This window comes from Cottoperca gobio, chromosome 6, assembly GCF_900634415.1.
Source record: "Cottoperca gobio chromosome 6, fCotGob3.1, whole genome shotgun sequence".
NCBI classification, from domain to species: Eukaryota; Metazoa; Chordata; class Actinopteri; order Perciformes; family Bovichtidae; genus Cottoperca; species Cottoperca gobio.
The window spans coordinates 5,729,800-5,752,289 of NC_041360.1; the positions used below are offsets into that span (position 1 = coordinate 5,729,800).

General features: G+C 41.8%; 1 protein-coding gene and 1 non-coding gene across 2 annotated transcripts; both read right to left on the reverse strand.

Annotated features, from left to right (window-relative positions):
- Positions 1-5,317: 5,317 nt before the first annotated feature.
- bbs2 (Bardet-Biedl syndrome 2) lies at positions 5,318-14,693 on the reverse strand. The gene is given in 19 exon segments (XM_029433290.1): positions 5,318-5,533; positions 5,535-5,563; positions 5,893-6,041; positions 6,195-6,307; positions 6,432-6,569; positions 7,111-7,230; positions 7,881-8,010; positions 8,111-8,282; positions 8,379-8,508; positions 9,234-9,373; positions 9,735-9,870; positions 10,027-10,113; positions 10,905-11,009; positions 11,139-11,216; positions 12,097-12,159; positions 12,473-12,598; positions 13,383-13,610; positions 13,950-14,084; positions 14,606-14,693. Coding segments are annotated over 18 exon segments (2,139 nt in total). The 5' UTR covers positions 14,067-14,084; positions 14,606-14,693; the 3' UTR covers positions 5,318-5,455.
- A 2,138-nt stretch (positions 14,694-16,831) lies between these two features.
- trnap-agg (transfer RNA proline (anticodon AGG)) lies at positions 16,832-16,902 on the reverse strand. Its single transcript has one exon. It is a non-coding gene; the product is annotated as a tRNA-Pro (tRNA).
- Between the last annotated feature and the right edge of the window lie 5,588 nt (positions 16,903-22,490).

A 22,490-nucleotide genomic window follows, 5' to 3' on the forward strand; every position in this document is an offset into this window, starting at 1 on the left:
GAGCAAGCTTTCGGTCGACCTTCTCTTTGCACTGCATGGTATTGTTATTGCCTTTCGTCAGTGGACATGTTGAATAAACCAGCTTATCTCTTCATACACAAAGTTATGGTATTCAAAATATAAAACGCCACATTCCAATGAATTTCACAAAGTTTAATTAACTGCCTCATTTCCAGAAATGGGATTAAAATGCACTGAGTCCACAAAAAATATTTTGAGGAGAATAAGCGAGATGGGCAACAGAACATACGATACTAAGAACAGACAATACAAAGTGTTAATATGAGATTATCATTACACTGAAGCTGTCCATTACAAATTACAACAATCATTCATTCCTGTGTCAACGAAAGAACAAAAAATAATCATGTTTATTTTTAAAAGCCAAACAGAACTCCAGATTAAAGTTTCCACTTATTTATCCATCTTAAAAAAATAGAAAACAAGGATGTGATATGTCCACCTGAGTTTGGGTGAGATTCACTACCCAGCACCCTACAGCTCTCAGTAACACCTCGCAGCACTGACTGTGGCGCTGGGCTGGGTTTACCAAAACTGGGTTAATGAGTAGAATCTGTCTCTTGTACATTTCCCCCTCAGGAGAATCTTCATCCATTGCTGCCTCTAATGTTTCGGTTTTCTTGTTATATCGTATTTGACCCGTCTGCTCCTGTGATCTCTTGAGCAACTGTGGTGGAAGACACGGGACGCTTTTTAATGAAAATCCTGTTTTTGCAGAATTGCATTGCTAAGATCCTGTATTCTAAAGTATCTAAGATGAGCCTTTCAAACAGCTGGGAACATATGCACTTTCTTACGGGTGTTTGGTGTAGTTATATACACACACACAAACACACAGCACATAAAACAGAAAAAAAGGACAAAAGTATTTAACGTCGGTCATTAACATCCTCGTTGTGGGAAACCCAACCCTACCTGCCATCCTGTGCAGGTAACCGGGAAACTGAAACGACAGATGGCAATAATAACATGTTAGCTTGTTGGTAATACGTTCGATGATGCAGCTCAAATGCATTCTCAAACTGTATGTACAACGAGATTCCTTTGTACAGAGGAGAGGGAGTCAAAGACAGGCTCGGTGGGAGATGAGGCACAACGTTTAAACAGTTTTGTGTTTTTCTTGATCTCGTATTTACTTGCACAAAAGCAAGTTGCAGTAAAATGTTGGACTATAGCTGTCATGGCGACTATATTACACAGGCTTTCCTATCCAGGTGGTGTGAATGGACCAGAACAGGAGGAGGGAATAAGATTAATCAGAACATGGCGATCAGCCCTCGCTGTGAAACATCTTTAACCTTGGAAAATTAGTTTTTTATTTATTGGCATTCATCTTGAACATTAGTAGCTTTTATGATCCCAGTTTAAGAAAGCAGACTGGGAACTGGCCATGCAGCTCTCCTGCGTCCTGAAACCACACAACCTCATTCAGGAGGGAGTCTGGCTACACGAAAGCTGCAGCCAAAGAGATTTTCTTTTCTAGTGTAAACAGGAAGACGTAAACGCTAGCAGCATGCCAATGCTACGCTCTAAACCAGATTCTGTCCACTCCTAAAACATCTCAACCTGTCCAGATGTGAAGAAGGATTATTGGTTTCCCTGCCTACATAAATAACTTTTTATTTAATGCCATTATTGTGGATTAAACATGAACACCCTGCAGGAGCAGTTCACGCTGAGCTGAAGCAGGGCTATCTGCTGACACTCAACATATCTGTGTGTGTGCAGCCTTAGCGTCGCTCCAGAAAACATTTCAATACTGAGCGGTCTGGAATAAAAAAAAAATATTCCAGTGTCAATGAGTCAGCTGTGAGCAGATGCCTCCTCCCGAGTTCAAGTCTAATCAGAATCAAGGAGGAAATATTCCGATACTCAGCCAGTGCCTGAGTCAGTTGTGTCTGTGCCAAGAAGCCATTTAGATCATGTAAATAGGAGGACGCCAGAATAAGAGCACACAACTATTTACAGCATTTATACATCAACTCCAAGCATCAGCGCCCGAAAACATAAAAAGCCCAACTAACTGGATTTCATTTCTCTCTAACATGTTCTTCTCTTGGTCATTTTTACGGTAAGAAACCACAGGAAATCTGTTCAGAGCCAAACAAAACAAGGTATTGTAAATAAAGGCTACTATTGGTGAAATGTAAAAATCAACCCTTAATTCCTAAATCCTGTTATAATGAATTAGAAATGTAGACAATTTAGCCGGGGTTGTTAGAGAACATGTAGAAGATTGGAGTAATGAACACAAAATAAAATACCAGTGAAGCCAGTTTGAACGTCAAAACGTCAAGCTGCTCCATATACCTCATGACAAACTGCAGAAAAAATATCTTACCCGCTCTGAAGAAATACTGCATTACACCTACAAGCCCCGACTCAAACCCTGACGCCAGGGATTGTGTTGATACAAGCAATCAGAAATTCAGCATCAGTGGGAGAAAAATGGAATTTGTGTCAATGGACAAGAAAAGAGAACGTGTGTATTAACATTAATACACAGTTATTCAAATGCTTATGGTTAAAAAAGATTTTAAATTCAGACATTTGGAGGGAAACAAAGGTTATGATGAAGGAATGACTGATGTTCTTCCCATTTCCTAAATGGGTAACATGTACTGAATTCACAGAGAAATGATGGCGATTCTTTAAATGACAGCTCTCTGACAACAATTACTACTGTACAAGAGACTCTAGTTGTTACGGAGGTCCATGTGTCTCTGGCTGTAACCAAATCCAGATGAGAAACTGGCACACACAAGCCAGCTTTATACATGTTGCGTAATCACTGTCAGCAGGTGAAGAAACCAAGAGCTGCATTTAGAGGCGTTACCACGGCAATGACTTTGGATGTGCAGGTTTGACACAAGAGAAGGGGGAGACGGCCAACACAACGACGCTTCCGTGAACAGGAGAGTACAGTGATAATGTGATCAAATGAATCATCCTGAACGTCTTTGGCTGTAGCATTTGGCAATTCAACAAAGAAAGACATGTGAACATTGATGAGGGATGAACTGCAATGCTGTCGATGTACGGATGAAGAAAGAGGATATGAATGCATACACCAAGGGGGGACGTCTCTTCTGACTGAACTTAATGGACACACAACACTCTCCTCAACACACACACACACACACACACACACACACACACACCACACACCACACCACACACACCACACACCACACACACACACACCACACACACACACACACACACAAATCCATCTCTTAAGAAGGGCACATCAACCGATCAAGTAATAAGGGTGTGAATTAGTGCAAATGTAAAAACTAAAGAGAGAGAACAAATGAAAATGGTCGTTGGTGTGTGATGATTGAGGCGGGGCAGAGAGAAATACAAATCTTTGCCCCTCACAACATGCAGAACAATAAACTAAACTAACAGGTTGCCAGTTTGTGCTTATAATACGTTTCCTCTCATTAAAAGCATCTGCCAAGTTCATGCGAATCCTCGTGCCATGCCTGCATGTCTCCATGTTTGTGTTGCGCTCAAAAAGATAAACCACCTTTCACGTGTGAGAACTACATGAGTATAGTGGTGAAGGGACTGAAATGCTGTGTGTTTTAATTCAAGTCTGTTGAAATGTCAATTTGTAAAAAAAAAATTAAACTTTTAAAAAAGCAGCCGAACACCTGCAGATGCTCATTCATGAGTGTGAGCAAGGAGACACGCCAACTTCCAGAGCTGCAAATAACAACAGCTGTGTGTGTGTGTGTGTGTGTGTGTTGTGTGTGTGTGTGTGTGTGTGTGTGTGTGTGGCCCTGAAGAAAGCTGGAGGAACAGTGAGCAGGAAGGTTGAAGAGGGAGATGGTAATGTTGACGTTGATGGTTCTGCTTTGTGAGGCTTCACATCTGGTCCCCCGGCCGATGTGGGCGTGTTCTGGGCCACATGTCTATATATATAGATAAAGAGAATATATATAGATTATATATATCTTATACATATATATATATACACACACACACACCACACACAACACACACACACACACACACACACACACACACACTAGTTTAAGCAACATAGAGGAAAGCACACGCATGCAGAGGACTCACTGCATGAGCAGCAGTAATAGTTATTTATGACTGTGTACTTTCCTGAACCATATGTAGCGCCTATAGAGAACAGCTTGTACGTGAACATGTGTGCATCCAATTACAACTATACGTGGAAGTTAGGTTTGGAAAAGCTGAAAGTAATAAGTGACCATTGCTCTGGGGTTTGGTCCTTAGAACCTTAGTTAGAACTTTAGTTAAACTAACACAATATAAAACCTAAACATGTTGCAGCATAGCCTACATGGAATATGTAAATCACATTTTTTCAATTCCTTATATAACAAATGGCCATCCAGCAGGTCTGTTATTCCGCGCTCACGCTGAGCAGCCAAACGTTGTTCAAACCTGCAGAACCTTTGTGCAGAAATGATAGTAGACTTTCCAAAAATACCAAAAACATAAAATCTTTTAAAACATAATTCATTTAATAATAATTTCTGCCACAAACACAAAATGACATTTACAATCTCTACAAAAGGTAAACAAGTTAAACATACAGCATTGTTCCTCTGTGACATCCATTCATTTAAAATAGTTTTCTTTGGCTACAAACACACAACAGCTGGGAGCAGAGACCTGAGTCTGAGCCGTCACAGAACTGTCTCGCTCCAGCTGTGCTCCCTCTAAACATCACAGTCAGCCGTATTAAACAGTCAGGGTGCCGATCCAGCAGATACACATTTTTCTACAAACCCTGGTGGAAACAGATACCGTAGTTTATTTTCTGGAGTTTAAACATTTCTTAGACAAATGTTTAATGCCACCTGGAACATCTCTAGTACATTGAAATGGACATGAGGCTCAACTGAGAACTACTGATGCTATCAGACCTTATACATGAGCGTATAACTGAAGAGCGGCAATATGTTGAACCTTTCAGAATTAAAATGAATTTCCCTGAAGCACTGTCGTACTCATTGCTTGTTGTTTCATTGCTTTAGAGAAAGTTTGGGGAAAGTGTTCCGCTTCCTCTTTTGCTCCAAACAGACCGTTTCTCCTGTCCTGCACTACACTCATTTGACAATAATCTAGCTAACTGCACTAAATCAAGCTCTTCCATGTGCACTAAGCCTGTGGTCAACATTTTCTGAGCTAGCAGAAATTCAAGTTTCACATAGAGTCAAAGTATAATGGAGCTGGTGCCAAATGTTGCTGCCAGGCTGTTGCTTAGTGCTAAATCACGGAAAAAGATAGATTAAGGCTACAACAGCTTCTCTTTTCATGTCCATGTGTAGTCCTCGTCCCATCTTTCTCCTTCCATGCTTGAAGTTCAACATTACAGTACTGATCAGCTGTGCGTGTACTTTCAATCTATTTGTCCATTCCTGCATCCCCCCTCTCTCCCCCCTCAGGAGGACGCAGTGCCAGCTCTCATTATCCTGAACAGTGCGTTGACGTTGTTGCTCTTGATGGCGTCTCGACAGGCAGGAGATCACTTGGTTCTTGGGCTTACCCACTGAAGAGAAGGAGGGACAGAGACATTAATACAAAGAGACAAACATGTGCAAGATGCAACAACTCATAAAGGATGATGCAAATACTTTTAAGTTTCTAAGCTCCCTTCATTACAGAACCCGGGAGTGGCCATAGAGAGAAATAAAGAGAGAAATAAATATACAAATCGAGGCCACAATTTAGTCACAATTTCTGCGTAGAGATATAACTCCATACCTCAATTTAATTCAATCATTCCCCCAGGACCACAACACATATTATACATATTGGTATTTTTAAACAGAAAACATTGATATGAATCATCAGGAACACATGAACACAGGGGCTTACCTCGCAGTCTACCAGCCCGCTGTATGGCCTGGTTGACAGACTTGAGGCAGACCAGTAGTGCATTGTGGTTGTTAGAGCGGATCTTATACTCGTTGATCAGATCCCTGTTTAGATCGTACAACTCTCTGTAACGCTTCTTCATAGTTATCCTACAGAGGACGAGAGAAAACCACAGAAAGTATGGGGGAAAGGGAGAGAAACAGTGAGTTGATAAAAAAAGATCTTCTATTATATATCATGTATTATCAACATGTGAAATATGTTTTAGAGGTGGTGATTCAACAATCATGCACAATACTCACATCTCACCCATAAGGCGAGCATCCTCTGCTTGCACCAGCATGTTCCTGATGTAGTTGGAGTGGTCGGCCATGGCTGCAGTTAACTTCTGATGGACAGAGTGGAACTCATCCACCTAGCAGACAGATATGTAAGACTCATTAATCAATGTACCAAATGATGATAGACGGAAAGAAGTATGTCTTCGAGTATAAGTGGAATAAAGAGCAACACATCTTTTGATCTCATTCAAGACAAACCTCAGTGAGTGTCGTGCGTAGCTCCTCAAAGTATCCGGGGAAGTCTGCTTCTGCAGACAAGTCCTCTATTGCCAGGAAGGAGGCCAGTGATTGGACCAGATCTCCTGCCAGGTCAATGTCATCAGTTCTCAAAGTGATCTGATTGGGCAAATTAGAGATTCATTAACTGTCTGATTGTAGCTGATAAAAAAATAAATGCCAGGGCATTAAAACTTTGGGAAAATGAACATCACTGTTTTGCTAACTCTTGTAAAGGTAAACTACTAATTATTTACAAAGTGACAATTTGTCTTTATGTTGAACTGAAGGCAAAGTGGACGCTACAGTGACTGACTATCGCCCCACGAGGTACAAGTGGTATTACAACACCACACGTAGACGTCTTCCACGTAACGTCAACACTGTTACTTCTTCACATTCTGTTGATAATGTTAGTTCCTTTTTCTCTGTTTTAAACTAAAAGTATGGCTATATCTTACACATTGCACCTTTAATCTGATGATCATTGATTTAATTGGTAATCGCAAATCACAGTGATGCTCAATGTTTATGTTCACTTGCAATTTGACTCTCTCGTTAATGAAGTTAACTATAAAGTGTACACGGGTGTAACAGCAAACAAGCTCGATTCTGAATTAAGTTAACAGTGAAACACATTATTGTTGTTGTGTGTTTGTACCTGTCCATTGCCGGCCATACTGATGGACAACAGTCCCCCTCCTCTTAGTGAATTAAAAGTGATGTCAGGACTGTCTACTCCTTCTGGAAGCAGGAAGTTCTGATTCAGCCACATCACCACCTACACACACACACACACACACACACACACACACACACACACACACACACACACACACACACACACACACACACACACACACACACACACACACACCACACACACACACACACACACACACACACACACACACACACACACACACACACAGAGGCGTTGCAGTGATGACCTGGGGGAGTGTCACTTAAATGGCATATTTATGTGACGTCGCGTTGTGAACTTTAACCCCCCCAACGTAGCACAAGTACACTTGATATTTCAAAATGATTGTTTTTTTACATCACAGCATGTTTATGATCTCGACATTTCCAACGGCACTTAAAGGCAGCTTCAAAAGTAGTTGTGTTTCCTTTGTTATCCTCAAATACATTTTTTCTTGTGCCCAAACGTTTCCGCCCCCTTTGCTATGGCAGCGATAGAGGCAGGGATGTTTACTGTAAGGTTACACTCTTGCCGCTGCAAAACGGACTTATAGTTGCTGGTTACAGAGAGGCCATCACAGCGCGAGGTCGGGCAGCGTTCCTCTAAAACTTTACATTTTTTCCCCACTGCCAAACCCACCACCCACATTCAAATGAATAGGAGGACTGGCGTTTTCGCCGCAGCTCCTGATTTGGTGTGAAGCAGTCTTCCTAATGGCCTCAGCCTACCCGCTGTGGTCGGTCGTTGATGCTGAAGGTGACCCTTCCTATGGTCGGAGCATCCGAAGAGTCAACTGTGATGTCATACATGGAGAAACGAGGCAGCTGACGAGTGATTTCAAACACGTGGAATTGAGTGCTGGAATAAACAAAAGAAGGAAGTGGTACGGTGTTAATAGGGAAGAAAAACACAATTAATACATGACAGCACACATACTTTACTTACTCACACATCTTACCTAGTTTTCCCTCCAACAAAGGCTTTGATGTGCAGATCTACTGGTATATCTTTTGGGGGGACAATGGGGACTCGCACACAGCCGGATAAGTTCTGGGCGCTGGGATGGACAACGTGACTCTCGCCCTCAAATATCCCCTCTGCAAAGATGAGCACTGCACGGATGATGGTTTCTGGAGAGAATAAAGGAGAGATTCAGGGACTTTGGACTTAGTATTTACTCCTTAAACATGCTTGAAATTCTCATCTTAAGTGCTCCAACACTTTACCATTGGGTGTTGAAATGCTGAGCTCTACATGAGCCTTCTGAGCCTCCGTAGCAGGTCGCACTGACAGCGCCGTCTGGAGCTGAGTGTTGGCTGGTATGACGCCGACCCCACTGTTTGTCTCCGACACACCCTGAAACAATAGCACAGTTTGGTAAATGTCAACTCAGAACCCTGTGATTATCTATATGAAGTCCGCTATCTCTGAAACAAACAGGGAAATATGACAAAATATAACAAAGGGGACATTTTGCTCAGCAGATATGCCTGTAATGAGTCAAGCATCCACGGTGTTTAACAAAACAAACTACAGATTGTTTTATTTTATACAGTTCCCTGAATACTTTCATGAACAGTATCATCATCACGGTCATCAATTCCACAAATGTTCTACTTCAAATAACTATAAACTCAAGGCTCACATCTGTCGAACAACTAAATTACATTTTGGTTTCATTGACAGGTTCAGGGATAATGAATGCTCATACTTTATCTCCTTAATGTTATCCTTATGGATTATCTGTGTGAACTGCTAACTATTAGTCATTTTAATTTGATTACTTTGCGTATACAGCTGACTAATTTGTTTTGCTTTTTTAGCATATATGTAAACAAATCAACAATGCATTCTGTGTATATTGAGACATCTTGAGTATAAACTGAGAAGCTGAACTGAGGGTAGCACTCAAGAAAAGTGCCAGAAAGTCATCAACGTCAGTAAAATTAATGATAATCTGAAAAAGAATCTGTTATCATTTTCACACCAAAAGACTAAATGGAAATCTACATATCTCGTTATTGAAGGAATAAAAGCTTTTTTAAATCCATCTCTCTTTGGAATAAATATACTGTATGTACCTTGGCATTCTCTTCATAGTTGCGTAGCTCCAGCAGCAGGTTCTGTCTGCGTTGGCTGAGCTCTCTGATGAGATCCTGTTCAGCACTGGAGTCCATGAGATTCCCTTTGAGGTCTTTACTGGCAGGCAGGTAACCACGCACTACACGACACACACATTTACAACACTGATGTCATTATCATCCATAAGCAAATGTCCAGTTCTCCAAATTCATGTTCACTACTCGCTATTATTATTATTTACATATCTTCACATGAACAGAGGAAGTGGAAAATTATGAAAGGTGAGAAAATCACAAATGCACCACAAATAAATTCAATAAATCTCCATTGCACTGTGTCATCAAGTCCTCCGACTGGCTGCATGTCATTACGGTTAGTAGGATACATTTGTTTTTTAACTGATCTTGAACACACATACAAACACACACGCAGTCAAACTTTCTGACTGTTGGTAGGGAGTTAGGGAGATATTAGCAGGCAGACACAGCCAAACAACTTACCCTCTCCCTCTATGGAGGTGCAGATGAGTTGTTTCTGACCATCCAACCTGTAGTCCCCCTCCACCACTCCGGCCACAGAAGAGGAGAAGTTGTCTTTGAAAATGACCTCGCCTGTGCGGTCGCTACGAGCATCAATCTGAAATAAAAGGGGCGTGTGATCAGAGACTGATGACCAGCGAGAGCTACTGTAGAAATGAATGAATTGTTGTGTCCAGAAATCTAATTACAAATCCCACATCTGAAGTGTGAGAGGTTGTTTCTAAATGTCAGGCCTGCTATGTTGTGTGCAGACCTTTCCATTGGACCAGCCAGTGATAAGCTCCACCACCCCATCAGCGTTCAGGTCAAAGGCATGGATGCTCATTGCATGATTCTTAGACTGATTGGGGAGAGAAAAACACATTATTGAAAATGAAATGGAGACACATTACATTTAAGGTATGGCTGTTAGTAACACAAGTGTTGGATGTATAGAAGTCGGCCTTCTCTCGAATATAATGGAACTAGACACAAAAATTGTAAAATTTAACAGCAAATAAATAATCATGACCCGGTTACTCGGTTAGAATCCACAGACCTTGTTGTGAATAGTTTCAAGTATGAACTATTTTCTTTGCATCGTATCACTGAGCAGATGTGCATCTACTCATGGAGAGAGGTTTGTGCTCACTGGTTGACGGATGTAGTTAAAAAAAAGAGACATTACTGTTGAGTTTTTTTGCTGATTTGAGCACTTCAAGGCGAGTGCCATCTAATTCCATTATATTCGTTGAAGGCAGACCTACAGACGATATCGCCAACACTTGGCAACAACAATCTAGATGTATAAATAGCACTACAGGTAAGAAAGAATATGTCATTTGGATTTTGGGGTGAGCTGTCCCTTTAAAAAGTTTGGAGTAAACCAATTAAAATATCATGCTCATGCAGGCAGAAGTGGCTGAGGAGATGAAACAAGATATCACAGTTTACATGAAAATAGAAATATAAGGGAGGGGCACAGATATAAAATAAACAGAACTAAGGATTTCAGAGGGAAAGGCTGATGGAAACACATATTACACACACCAAGTGCCAACGATTTGAACTGTAATAAGTAATGTCTATTCTTTCTGTCTATAAGAGAAGCCCCTCTTGTCCAGGACAGCGTTATCGTAAGGATTGCGGTACCTTAATCCTCCAGTAGCGGGCGGTGCGGTCATAAACTCCCACAGTGCCATTGGCCAGGGCATAGCCAAACCTGCTGCCATGCATATAGCACAGTGATGTTACTGTCTGTACGGAGAAGGGCGGAGGGGAAACTAATATTACTTTGCAGCACAAAACAGATAAGAGAATAAACTAGATACAACTAGTGACAGGGTTATGATTATTATGAATATATAATGCATTGCATCCAATTACCTCATTTTCAGTCATCTCAGACACAAGCTCATCCTCTTTGAATACTCTGATGTCAAAGTCCTCCGATCCCACCAGCAGCTGTAAACACCAACAATACCGAAGTATTATTATTATTTTCTTTAAATCAACAAATGATCACTTCAATATGAAATAATCTTTCATTTAACTGATGCCTATAGTTCAGACACTAGGGTTGTATGTCATTTGATTGATTTATTTTAAGTGTCTGTTGGGGTTTTCGAATGAAGCTTTGAATGTCAAACTAAATCATATTTGAATAAAGTGATTTATCAGATACTTTTCTTTAGATTACAATAAATCAACTTTCTTTAATGAATATAACTCATCAGTGCACGAAGAAACAGTTCTTTTGACCGTAGTGAACATGTTGTTTTTTGGAATTGGATTTTTTATAAATATTGACTTTTGGACTTTACAACGCTCTGAAGTTATTGGAAATGTTCGGATCACACAAGTCAGAAACTATCTTACATCTACACCTCTAGAATATAATTCTGCAAATAGTATAAAACTAATAATAGTAGTGTAGCCTAATCTTTACCTGCAACTGTACAGAAATACTGGCTTTAAACTCAGTAAATAGACATGGAGGAAAAAAATGTTTTTAGAATTTGAACATCAACTTTACGAATGAAACGTTAAAGCTTCCAGGGAGAAAAGGAAACTCTGCAACTACACAGCATGTGTGCAACTTCACAGCATGTGTGCAACTTCACAGCATGTGTGCAACTACACATCATGTGTGCAACTACACAGCATGTGTGCAACTACACAGCATGTGTGCAACTACACAGCATGTGTGCAACTACACAGCATGTGTGCAACTTCACAGCATGTGTGCAACTACACAGCATGTGTGCACATCATGTGTGCAACTACACATCATGTGTGCAACTACACATCATGTGTCTCAGGCTGCCAGAAAATCAGGACTTACCTCATTTTTCCCATCCCCAGTGAAGTCACAGAGCACCAGAGATCTGACATTATCCCCAGTTACCTAAAAACAAGACACTTCATGAATACATTCATTTAGTTCATTCAGACAAGGAATTATTAATCTTAACAGAGATTGAAAATAATGACAAAAATTGCATTAACTTGTCTACTCGTGTAAAATGAACAGGCATAATCAAATAAATTGGGAAAATGATCTCGGTTGGATATGCAAAAATATAACAAATACAAATGTGCTGTTACCAAACAAAACTAGTTACAGTTTGTGTCAGTGTCATGTGTTGTGTTATATTGATATTTAATAAAACCAAATTCTTTAAATGTAAGATATTAAAATGTGGCCTTGCTGTTCTTACCGTCCAGAAGTGGTCATTGCCCTCATAGTCAAAGCCTTGTAACGCACAGTTCCCTCCAATGATGGCAAGAGGAGACGGGATGTCCCCGAGCTTCCCTAACACAATAGCATTGGCCCCATCCGTCACCTACATACACACACACACACACACACACACACACACACACACACACACACACACACACACTAGAGTATATAGTATAGTACAGTATAGTTTTTTTCATTTCTAAAGTCTTTAGTTCTCCACAGACACATCTTAGCTGCTTACTGTAGATGTTTTCACTCCACTCAAAGAGTCACACATACATTCACTTTTATATGCATGGGTGTTTTTTTCAAACATTCCTACATACCTGTGGTCTTAAGCGACGCAGATTAAAGGGCCGTCCACATCAGGAACGATAACTATAACAATAACTATAAATATAACGATGTGAACGATAACGTTCTTTAAACAGCGGCGCCAATCACATGCTGCACGCTCCAGCTGTGTCGGAGCCCCAAAATGGATATTGATGATCAAAGACCTGATTGGCACCAAAGAGCGTTTGGCAATATTTCTCAGAAAAAGTAACATTTTTAAGTGTAATTTGCAACCTAACATTACGCTATAAATGCATTTAATGAGTTGTATTGATTGAGTCACCATCTAATTAGCTTAGATAAAAGATGTACCGCATATACAACATATATAAAGCACTTGTTTTTGCTTTTGTTTATCGTATTAACAATATGAATGGTAAGAATGAGAAAACAGCTGCTGTGCCACTCAGAGAATAACACTTAATCAATAACGTCTATGCTGCAAAATAAATTTCTCATTGTTTCAATGTTTCAAGACTCCATTCCTGGTAAGACTTACCACTAAATACACATTTATTCCTCCACTTATTCTCCTCAGTTCCACTCACCTCTCTGTAGAATATATCAGCATTGTCATGGACATCATAGGCCAGCAGGTTGGTCTGAGATCCTACCAAAAGCGTGTCCCCAGTGGAATTTGGTCCCAGCGTTCCTGCAGTCAGACAAGTGACTGCCTGGTTAATGTTGAGGAGCGAGATGTCAGAGTCTTGTGTGCTCTGGCTCAGTCGGTGGGCCACAGGTCGCTGCCCACGAGCATGAGGGTTATGGATAAAAACCTTTTAGAGAGAAACAGAGCAAATTCAGGGCATGATGGAGAAACTTATCACATATAGTAAGTGTCATAAGCAAGAGAGACTTTACATAATGGAAAGTAATCAAGTGTGGTAATGTCTAGAAGAGATGTAGGGAAGTACTGTCAAGTGGGGGAGTACAGAAACAATGTGTAAAAGGTCAGAAGAAGGTCACCACATTGGATTTGTAAATAAATACATTAAAAACATAAAAAGAAGGAAGAATTATAATGTACTCAGACAGCAACCATGCTATGCACCTACTCTACTAATTGTTCATTACGAATTCAACAAAGTTATGTTGGAACATGTTATTTCCCTCACCTTTCCAGCCTGCGTGGCTGCAGTAAGGCATGGGTGGACTCCATCAAATTTCCCAACAGTTACCATACGAGGGTTAATCTTGTGGTTCAGCTTCAGTGTGAATATAGGGACCAACATGGTGCCTACTGTGTATTCCTAATCAGAGGAGGCAAACAGTCAGACGTCGACAGTCAGTAGGAGGTACTTTATTATTTCAGTTATTTTCAGATAGCAATTTGGTAAATTAGCTTGCCGTGCATAATGCATATGACCAAGTGACAAAGCGTGATTTTGCCACACTAATGTAATTACAGGCTTTACCCCAGTGGAGAGTTCTGTTGCCTAGCAACAAAGAGTGGCAAGCTAAAGCTTTTCATTTGGCTAATCTCCCTGTCGTTTGCTGTACAAGAATGACAGTTATACAACAAAAACACAACAAGTATGACTCTTTAACAAGTTGTAAGCTCTGTTTAAATCACAAGTACGATATTAATCGTTCGAAGGAAATAAAATCGCCTATCTTTGCCTACAATTCCTTTCAAGCCTAGCATAACTCAATTTAGCTAACCTCAACGTCGTTGTCTTCAAAGTTGCCGGAAACCAACTATTGACAACAGTAAAACAAACAAGATCACATTTTTTTTGAAAACCGTACCAAGTTGTGCAAACAATCTCACCTGGCCCCCTCCTCGGCAGTAATGTTGTGTTTTGGTTAAACGGGCTAGCTGGATAGCACGACAACGAAGCGATTCCCTGCCAACAACAACTTCCTGTTTGATGTTTTCAAAATAAAATATTCTGGTTAAATTTCTGCAGAGAGCTGGCGGCATGCCCACATCTACTCAGAATAAGAATATAGTTTATTGCCAAGTAGGTTTTCACATACAAGCAATTTGCTTTGGTGTATAATGGAAATGGTAAATGCAGGATTTTAAATCCTTTTTTATTGGTCACACACGTACACAGCCCAGCACACACAATGAAATGTGTTACCTGTGCTTCTTTCCAGGCAGTCACCCACTCAAATCCCCATCGTGACTGTGTCTGCCCCACGACCACTGAAATGAATGAATGAATAAAATCTATGGTTAACAGAAGAGGAGTTATACATGAAAACCTAATTAAAATAAACACCACAGCTGCAAAAGTGCAACTAAATCAAAAAATGATCAGATCTAAACTATAACTCTCAAACCCAACATGGAAAACAATAAAGCCATTTCTATCTGAATTCTCAGAATTCTTATCAAGTTTAGTCCTTAAAATAGATAAAGTAATTATTGTAGGTGACTTTAATATTCATGTGGATGTTGATAGTGACAGCCTTAATAATGCATTTATCTCAATATTAGATTCAATTGGGTTCAGTCAGAATGTACATGAACCAACTCACTGTTTAAACCACACTCTGGACCTTGTTCTGGGATATGGTGTTGAAATTGAAGGCTTATCAGTGTGTCCACATAATCCTCTTTTATCAGACCATTTTTTAATAACTTTTGAAGTCCTGTTACTGAACTACAAGACTAAGGCTAAATACTTTCCTTTTTGATAAAGCTTATAGTTAGGGCTGGCTCAGGTTTGCCTTGGATCAGCCCCTAGTTATGCTGCTATAGGCTTAGACTGCCGGGGGACACCTCCCTGCTCTCTTCCTTCTCTTCCTCTCCTCCCCTCCCTCTCTATCTGTATGCATTTATGTAAATGTATGTTACTAACTCATCATCTGGGGCATTATCACTGGAGTTTCTGTGTCTCTCATGTGGCAGGTTGCCACTGATAAAGTTTACGTCAGGATCAGGAATCATGGCTGCGCCTGCTGCCCCTGCTGACCTGGTCCTGCTGGACACCGGGAAGCCTTTTTGACATTTTCCTGGATTCATCCATAGTTTCTCTTTTTTGATCACAACATAATTTCTGTCAAATGTTGAATTTGTACTATGTTGTTTATCCTGTACACATTGCACGTCTGTCCGTCCTGGGAGAGGGATCCCTCCTCAGTTGCTCTCCCTGAGGTTTCTTCCATTTTTCCCCCTTTAATTATGGGGTTTCTTTTAGGAAGTTTTTCCTTGTGCGATGCGAGGGTCTAAGGACAGAGGGTGTCGTATCCTGTACAGTCTGTAAAGCACACTGAGACAAATGTGTAATTTGTGATATTGGGCTATATAAATAAATACATTTGATTTGATTTGGTACCTCTCAAAGTACAAGTCCACACTCCATTGGTCCATGAATAATGGAGTTTTTAAATTGTGTGCTATTATTTTTACTTTTAGATCACAATAGCCACTGGAGGAGAGTTAGTAAAAGTAATCATCCTAGTTTAGTCAATCCAAGGTTCCGGAGGTAAAACTCCCCTTTATTCTTTGCATGAACATGTTGGGTGACAACACAATTAGATCAGCATGAAACACTTAACTGCAACAATGAAGTGTTTTGCATTTCCTACAGGACCAATTCAGAATTCTGACTTTAATCTCTGACTTTAAACTCAGAATTGAAAAGCATTTTTCACACGTGGTGCTAATCCTCTTCCCTGTAAATTAGTAGTGTAATGGGTTGGTCACCATTTAAAATTCAGTATTTTGCAAACGCTACAGCTACACTACATTTTATCGCCCTGGTAACGTGCTTTTCGGCTATTCGGAGTATTGTTTATATATATGAAGTAGTACATTGTAAGGTGATGTAGTAACTTGAGGCTATACATCTAGCTAATTTAATTTTAAATGTGGTATGGCTGCTTTCACATCTTTGTGTTTGGTCAAGTGATGTCACAACCTCATTAATCAAGTGTGTTTTTAAAAACGTATTAAGACCCATTTGGCACTGATGACTAGTGTTTAAACTGAAACAGGAAGAGTCATGTAAATCCTGGCACTTTTGAATCCCACAGGGAAAAGTTTGGGCTCGTCCGGGATTTGAACCCGGACCTCTCGCACCCTAAGCGAGAATCATACCCCTAGACCAACGAGCCACACTGAATTATGTAAAATGGAAAGTTAAAATTTTCTCCCCTATCCCTTCCAGACCTGCACTCAGACTCCACTCTGGTGATGTGGCACCTTGAAGCCTCATATCGTATTTGGCTAAAGAGCTCCCTCTGCTGCACATCATTGTATAACCCATTCAGCACTTGTCCTCTGAGCTCTTCACAGCCTTCTCCTGTAGAGAGCTGTGATTCATCTTTCATGTTGTTTCTGACATCATCATCAGCTGCATGTCTCATTGGGATTTATGCAATAGATAAGTCATAATACTGTAAAGTTTACACATGTATGTTTTCTTCCTAAAACATTGACTATATACATTACAGGTCATTTAGCAGACACTCTTATCCAGAACGACTACAACGAACGACGAATTGTATGCCTTTATAGACTCTGTGGAAGAACCTTAAACTGGCTTTAAAAAGCTTGAACGCAGAGGCCAGAAGAGTGATTTAAGACTGGTGGAGGACCACCAGAAACAAACACCGATTAATTCAGTGACTTGCTGTCTGGAATTAAAGAGCACCAGCAACCTCTGGGTGGTATACCAGATGATGACCATGTAGAAAGTTCAGATGAAGACCTGAGCACAAAAGGTAAATACACCACAGAAAGTGAATTGGTTACATCCATCCATCGTCCACCGCTTATCCGGGATCGGGTTGCGGGGGCAGCAGCTCCAGTAAGGAACCCCAATCTTCCCTTCTCCGGGCCACATCCTCCAGCTCTGACTGGGGGATCCTGAGGCGTTCCCAGGCCAGTGAGGAGATATAATCTCTCCACCGAGTCCTGGGTCTTCCCCGGGGTCTCCTCCCAGCTGGACGTGCCTGGAACACCTCCCTAGGGAGGCGCCCAGGTGGCATCCTTACTAGATGCCCGAACCACCTCAACTGGCTCCTTTCAACGTAAAGGAGCAGCGGCTCTACTCCGAATCTCTCACAGATGGCTGAGCTTCTCACCCTATCTCTAAGGGAGACGCCAGCCACCCGTCTGAGAAAACCTATTTCGGCCGCTTGTACCCGTGATCTCGTTCTTTCGGTCATGACCCAGCCTTCATGACCATAGGTGAGGGTAGGAACGAAGATCGACCGGTATATTGAGAGCTTTGCCTTCTGGCTCAGCTCTCTTTTCGTCACAACGGTGCGGTAAAGTGACTGTAATACCGCCCCCGCTGCTCCGATTCTCCGGCCAATCTCTCGCTCCATTGTCCCATCACTCGCGAACAAGACCCCGAGGTACTTGAACTCCTTCACTTGGGGTAATGGCTCATTCCCTACCCGGAGTAGGCAATCCACCGGTTTCCTGCTGAGAGCCATGGCCTCAGATTTGGAGGTGCTGATCCTCATCCCAACCGCTGCACACTCGGCTGCGAACCGATCCAGTGACTGTTGAAGGTCACAGACCGATGATGCCATAAGGACCACATCATCTGCAAAGAGCAGCGATGAGATCCTCAGGTCACCGAACTGCAACCCCTCTCCTCCACGACTACGCCTCGATATCCTATCCATGAAAATCCCGAACAGGATTGGTGATAAAGCGCAGCCCTGTCGGAGGCCAACATTCACGGGAAACGAGTCCGACTTGCTGTATCTGGACACAACTCTCGCTTTGGGCGTACAGGGATTGGATGGCCCTCAAAAGTGACCCCCTCACCCCATACTCCCGCAGCACCTCCCACAGTATCACCCGGGGGACCCGGTCATACGCCTTCTCCAGATCCACAAAACACATGTAGACCGGATGGGCGTACTCCCAGGCCCCCTCCAGGATCCTTGCAAGAGTAAAGAGTTGGTCTGTTGTTCCACGACCAGGACGGAATCCGCATTGTTCCTCTTCAATCAGAGGTTCGATTACCGGCCGAACCCTCCTTTCCAGTACCTTGGAGTAGACTTTACCAGGGAGGCTGAGAAGTGTGATACCCCTGTAGTTGGCACACACTCTCTGGTTCCCCTTTTTAAATAGGGGAACCACCACCCCGGTCTGCCAACCCCTAGGCACTGTCCCAGACTTCCACGCAATGTTGACGAGGCGTGTCAAGCAAGACAGCCCCTCAACACCCAAAGCCTTCAGCATTTCTGGACGGATCTCATCAACCCCTGCGGCTTTGCCACTGTGGAGTTGTTTGACTACCTCAGTGACTTCCATCAGGGAAATTGACGATGATCCCCCATCAGCTTCCAGCTCTGCCTCAACCATAGAGGGCGTGTTAGTCGGATTCAGGAGTTCCTCAAAGTGCTCCTTCCAGCGGCCGATAACCTTCTCAGTTGAAGTCAGCAGGGTCCCACCCTTGCTGTACACAGCTTGGATGGTTCCTCGCTTCCCCCTCCTGAGGTGCCGGATGGTTTTCCAGAAGCACCTTGGTGCCGACCGAAAGTCCTTCTCCATAGCTTCTCCGAACTTCTCCCACACCCGCTGCTTTGCCTCTGACACGGCAGAAGCTGCCGCCCTTCTAGTCCTTCGATACCCTGCAACTGTTTCCGGAGTCCTCCCGGATAACATAACCCGGAAGGACTCCTTCTTCAGTCGGACGGCTTCCCTGACCACCGGGGTCCACCACGGTGTTCGAGGGTTACCGCCCCTTGAGGCACCTAAGACCTTGAGACCACAGCTCATCACCGCAGCTTCAGCAATAGAGGTTTCGAACATCGCCCACTCAGGTTCAATGCCCCCAACCTCCACAGGGATGGCTGAAAAGCTCCGCCGGAGGTGTGAGTTAAAGATCCCCAGAACAGGGGCTTCCTCCAGACGTTCCCAGTTCACCCGCACTACCCGTTTGGGTTTACCAGGTCTGTCCAGAGTCTTCCCCCACCCCTTGATCCAACTCACCACCAGATGGTGATCAGTCGACAGCTCCGCCCCTCTCTTCACCCGAGTGTCCAAAACATGCGGCCTCAGATCAGATGATACGATTACGAAATCGATCATTGACCTTTGGCCTAGGGTGCTCTGGTACCACGTGCACTTATGAGCATCCTTATGTTCGAACATGGTGTTTGTTATGGCCATTCCATGACTAGCACAGAAGTCCAACAACAAACGACCGTTCGGGTTTAGATCAGGGAGGCCCTTCCTCCCAATCACGCCTCTCCAGGTTACATTGTCAGGTAATTATAGTCCCCTGTCAGTCTATCTTTTCCCACAGCTTTCATGTTGCTGATCTGTAAAGCACAGTGGCGCGCACACACACACCAGTGAACATAATACTACTGTATATACATTTACATAGGTATTTGATATTATAAGAGTATGGCTGTGGATCATATGGTTATATTTGTGTTTCTAATGGTGTTCTATTCCCAGAGGAAAGGAATCTAAACAGGCTTGGAGAGCCAGGGCACAGTGAGTGTGTGCCATCCACATCTGCTGTAGCGTCCCTGAGAAGATGATGCCACCACCTTTCAGCAGAGAACAAAATGACCATGCATGAAAAGTTAGCCAGAGAATTTCATGAGCAAAAAATGAAATGAAACTCTAAATTAGGATTGCATACACCCTGGCCATTGATGGAAAACCAGTTCTTACAGTTCCTGTACTCCTCAGCATCAGGAGTTGATGGACACGTGATGGGAACATGACATCCATCTATGCAGCCCAATCACTCCTGGGAAGTGACCAGTTGCCAAAAACTGGGTAAAGGCCTTCCTCTTTGAGACAAGGAGGAAAGGCGAGGCTCATGTAGAGATATTATTTGCAATGCATTTTCTTTGTACATTCTAAAGCGGTCTCGAAAAGTTATTTTATCATAGTAATTTAATGGATTAAATGCTGCCCATAAAAGTCCATGCTGCCTCACAAACAGTTGGATTTAAACAGAGGTTAATTAAACATGCCTCCTTGAAGAATTAATTTAAGATTCAATTTAGTCCTAGAGTAGCTCTAATCCTCCCCCTTGCAACCAGTTTAGTTTAATCCAGAACAAACTAAATACAGGATTATGAGTGACTATGATGAGTCTGTACAGGTCGCTTAGAGAACAGCCTAAACGGGCATTTTAGTCTGGGATTAGGTTTAAACCTTGACTGTGAAACCGCCCCTAGATGTGATGTGTTCTTACTTCACATTCCAGGATGGAATCATCTACCAACACACTTTTAAAGTAATGAGTATAAAACCTTTGTGCCGGATTAGAATAAACTGAAAACAAGATTCTGCTAAAAGTTTAAGATCACACATGTTTTCAATCATATAATCTCACAATTTTTCTTGAATGAAATATATATGAATGATATCAAATATAATTAAGTAATTTATTCAATATCTTATTATGGTTGAACTAAAAGGTGTATTTTCTGTTACATAGCATGTGTAACAAAGATACAATGTAAGCTAAACTAACTAAAGTATTCTTTTTGATGTTCTGATGTTCTGTGAATTTTGGTGTCTGTTTTGTTTATTGTTTTTACAATAAATGTTAATTACATTACAAAAATAAAATTTTCCGTGTATATTCTTTATATATTTACTGCAGTTATTCATGTAAACCAGTAGTCTGAGACATTGTTTACAGTTTAAAAGGGTGTTACATCAAATTTGGTGATGATTAATGTTTTTTGTGTTGATGTAAGAGCTGTTAAAACAGACTGGTTAAATTTGACCGGGAACACCAAAGTAAGGGGGGAGAAACGAACACAATACGAGGGTTAAAGCCTCTAACTGTGCTTCTCAGACAGGTGACATGTATCTGTCAGTGTGTTTGATCATGAGAAGTAAATAAACTCCTGATTGTATTGTCACATTTAATGATTATCACATGTACTCGTACACCTCAATCAAAATGTATTATGTATTGTGTCACATTTAATGATTATCACATGCACTTGTCCACCTCAATCAAAATGTATTATTGCACAACATGTATTTCTGCACAAATGTATAATGAGCACTAGTTAGTTATGAATGTGAAGCACTGTAGGTTCTCTTCAAAGAGTTTCAGGTCCACCTCCATCTCGCCACATACAAGACGGCCCACCAAGGGGCATAACCGCGCCAACATGGACCAATGAGGGACGACGACACCCTTCTGTAGAGAATATAGCAAAATGTTTATGATGTTTTTGTACCACTTTCACTTGTACCAACAGACAGCTAACTGGCTCTTTATTGATTCGGACTGTGGACTTGGTGTGTGAAAGTGTCCTCGGCTGAGGGTATTTTTTGACATTGCTGTCATCATCACTTTAAATGAATAAGTATCTTGATCAACTAGAAGTTTACTGGATTCAATTGAAAGACTATCTCAGCGCCCTTTGGGCCTCAAAACCCAACAATCATTATTCGTATAATTATTCACTATTTATATTAAAAGTCGTCCTCAGCAGAGGACATGTTCACAGCTCTGATAGGAAGTCTGGCTAAACTGCACCATGAGCCTCGGCCATCATCAGTGTGTTTGCTGCTACCAGAAAACTTCCCTTTATTACAAATTCATCAACAGCAGAAGGTTGTTTTTACACGTCCCTGAACAAACACGTGGGCCAGTTGGAAAACAGCTTTTGATGAAGCTCTGATGCATTTTAAATCATTTTAGGAGAGAAATGAGTGTGAAAAGCCGCTGAGCAGTGCTGACCACGGC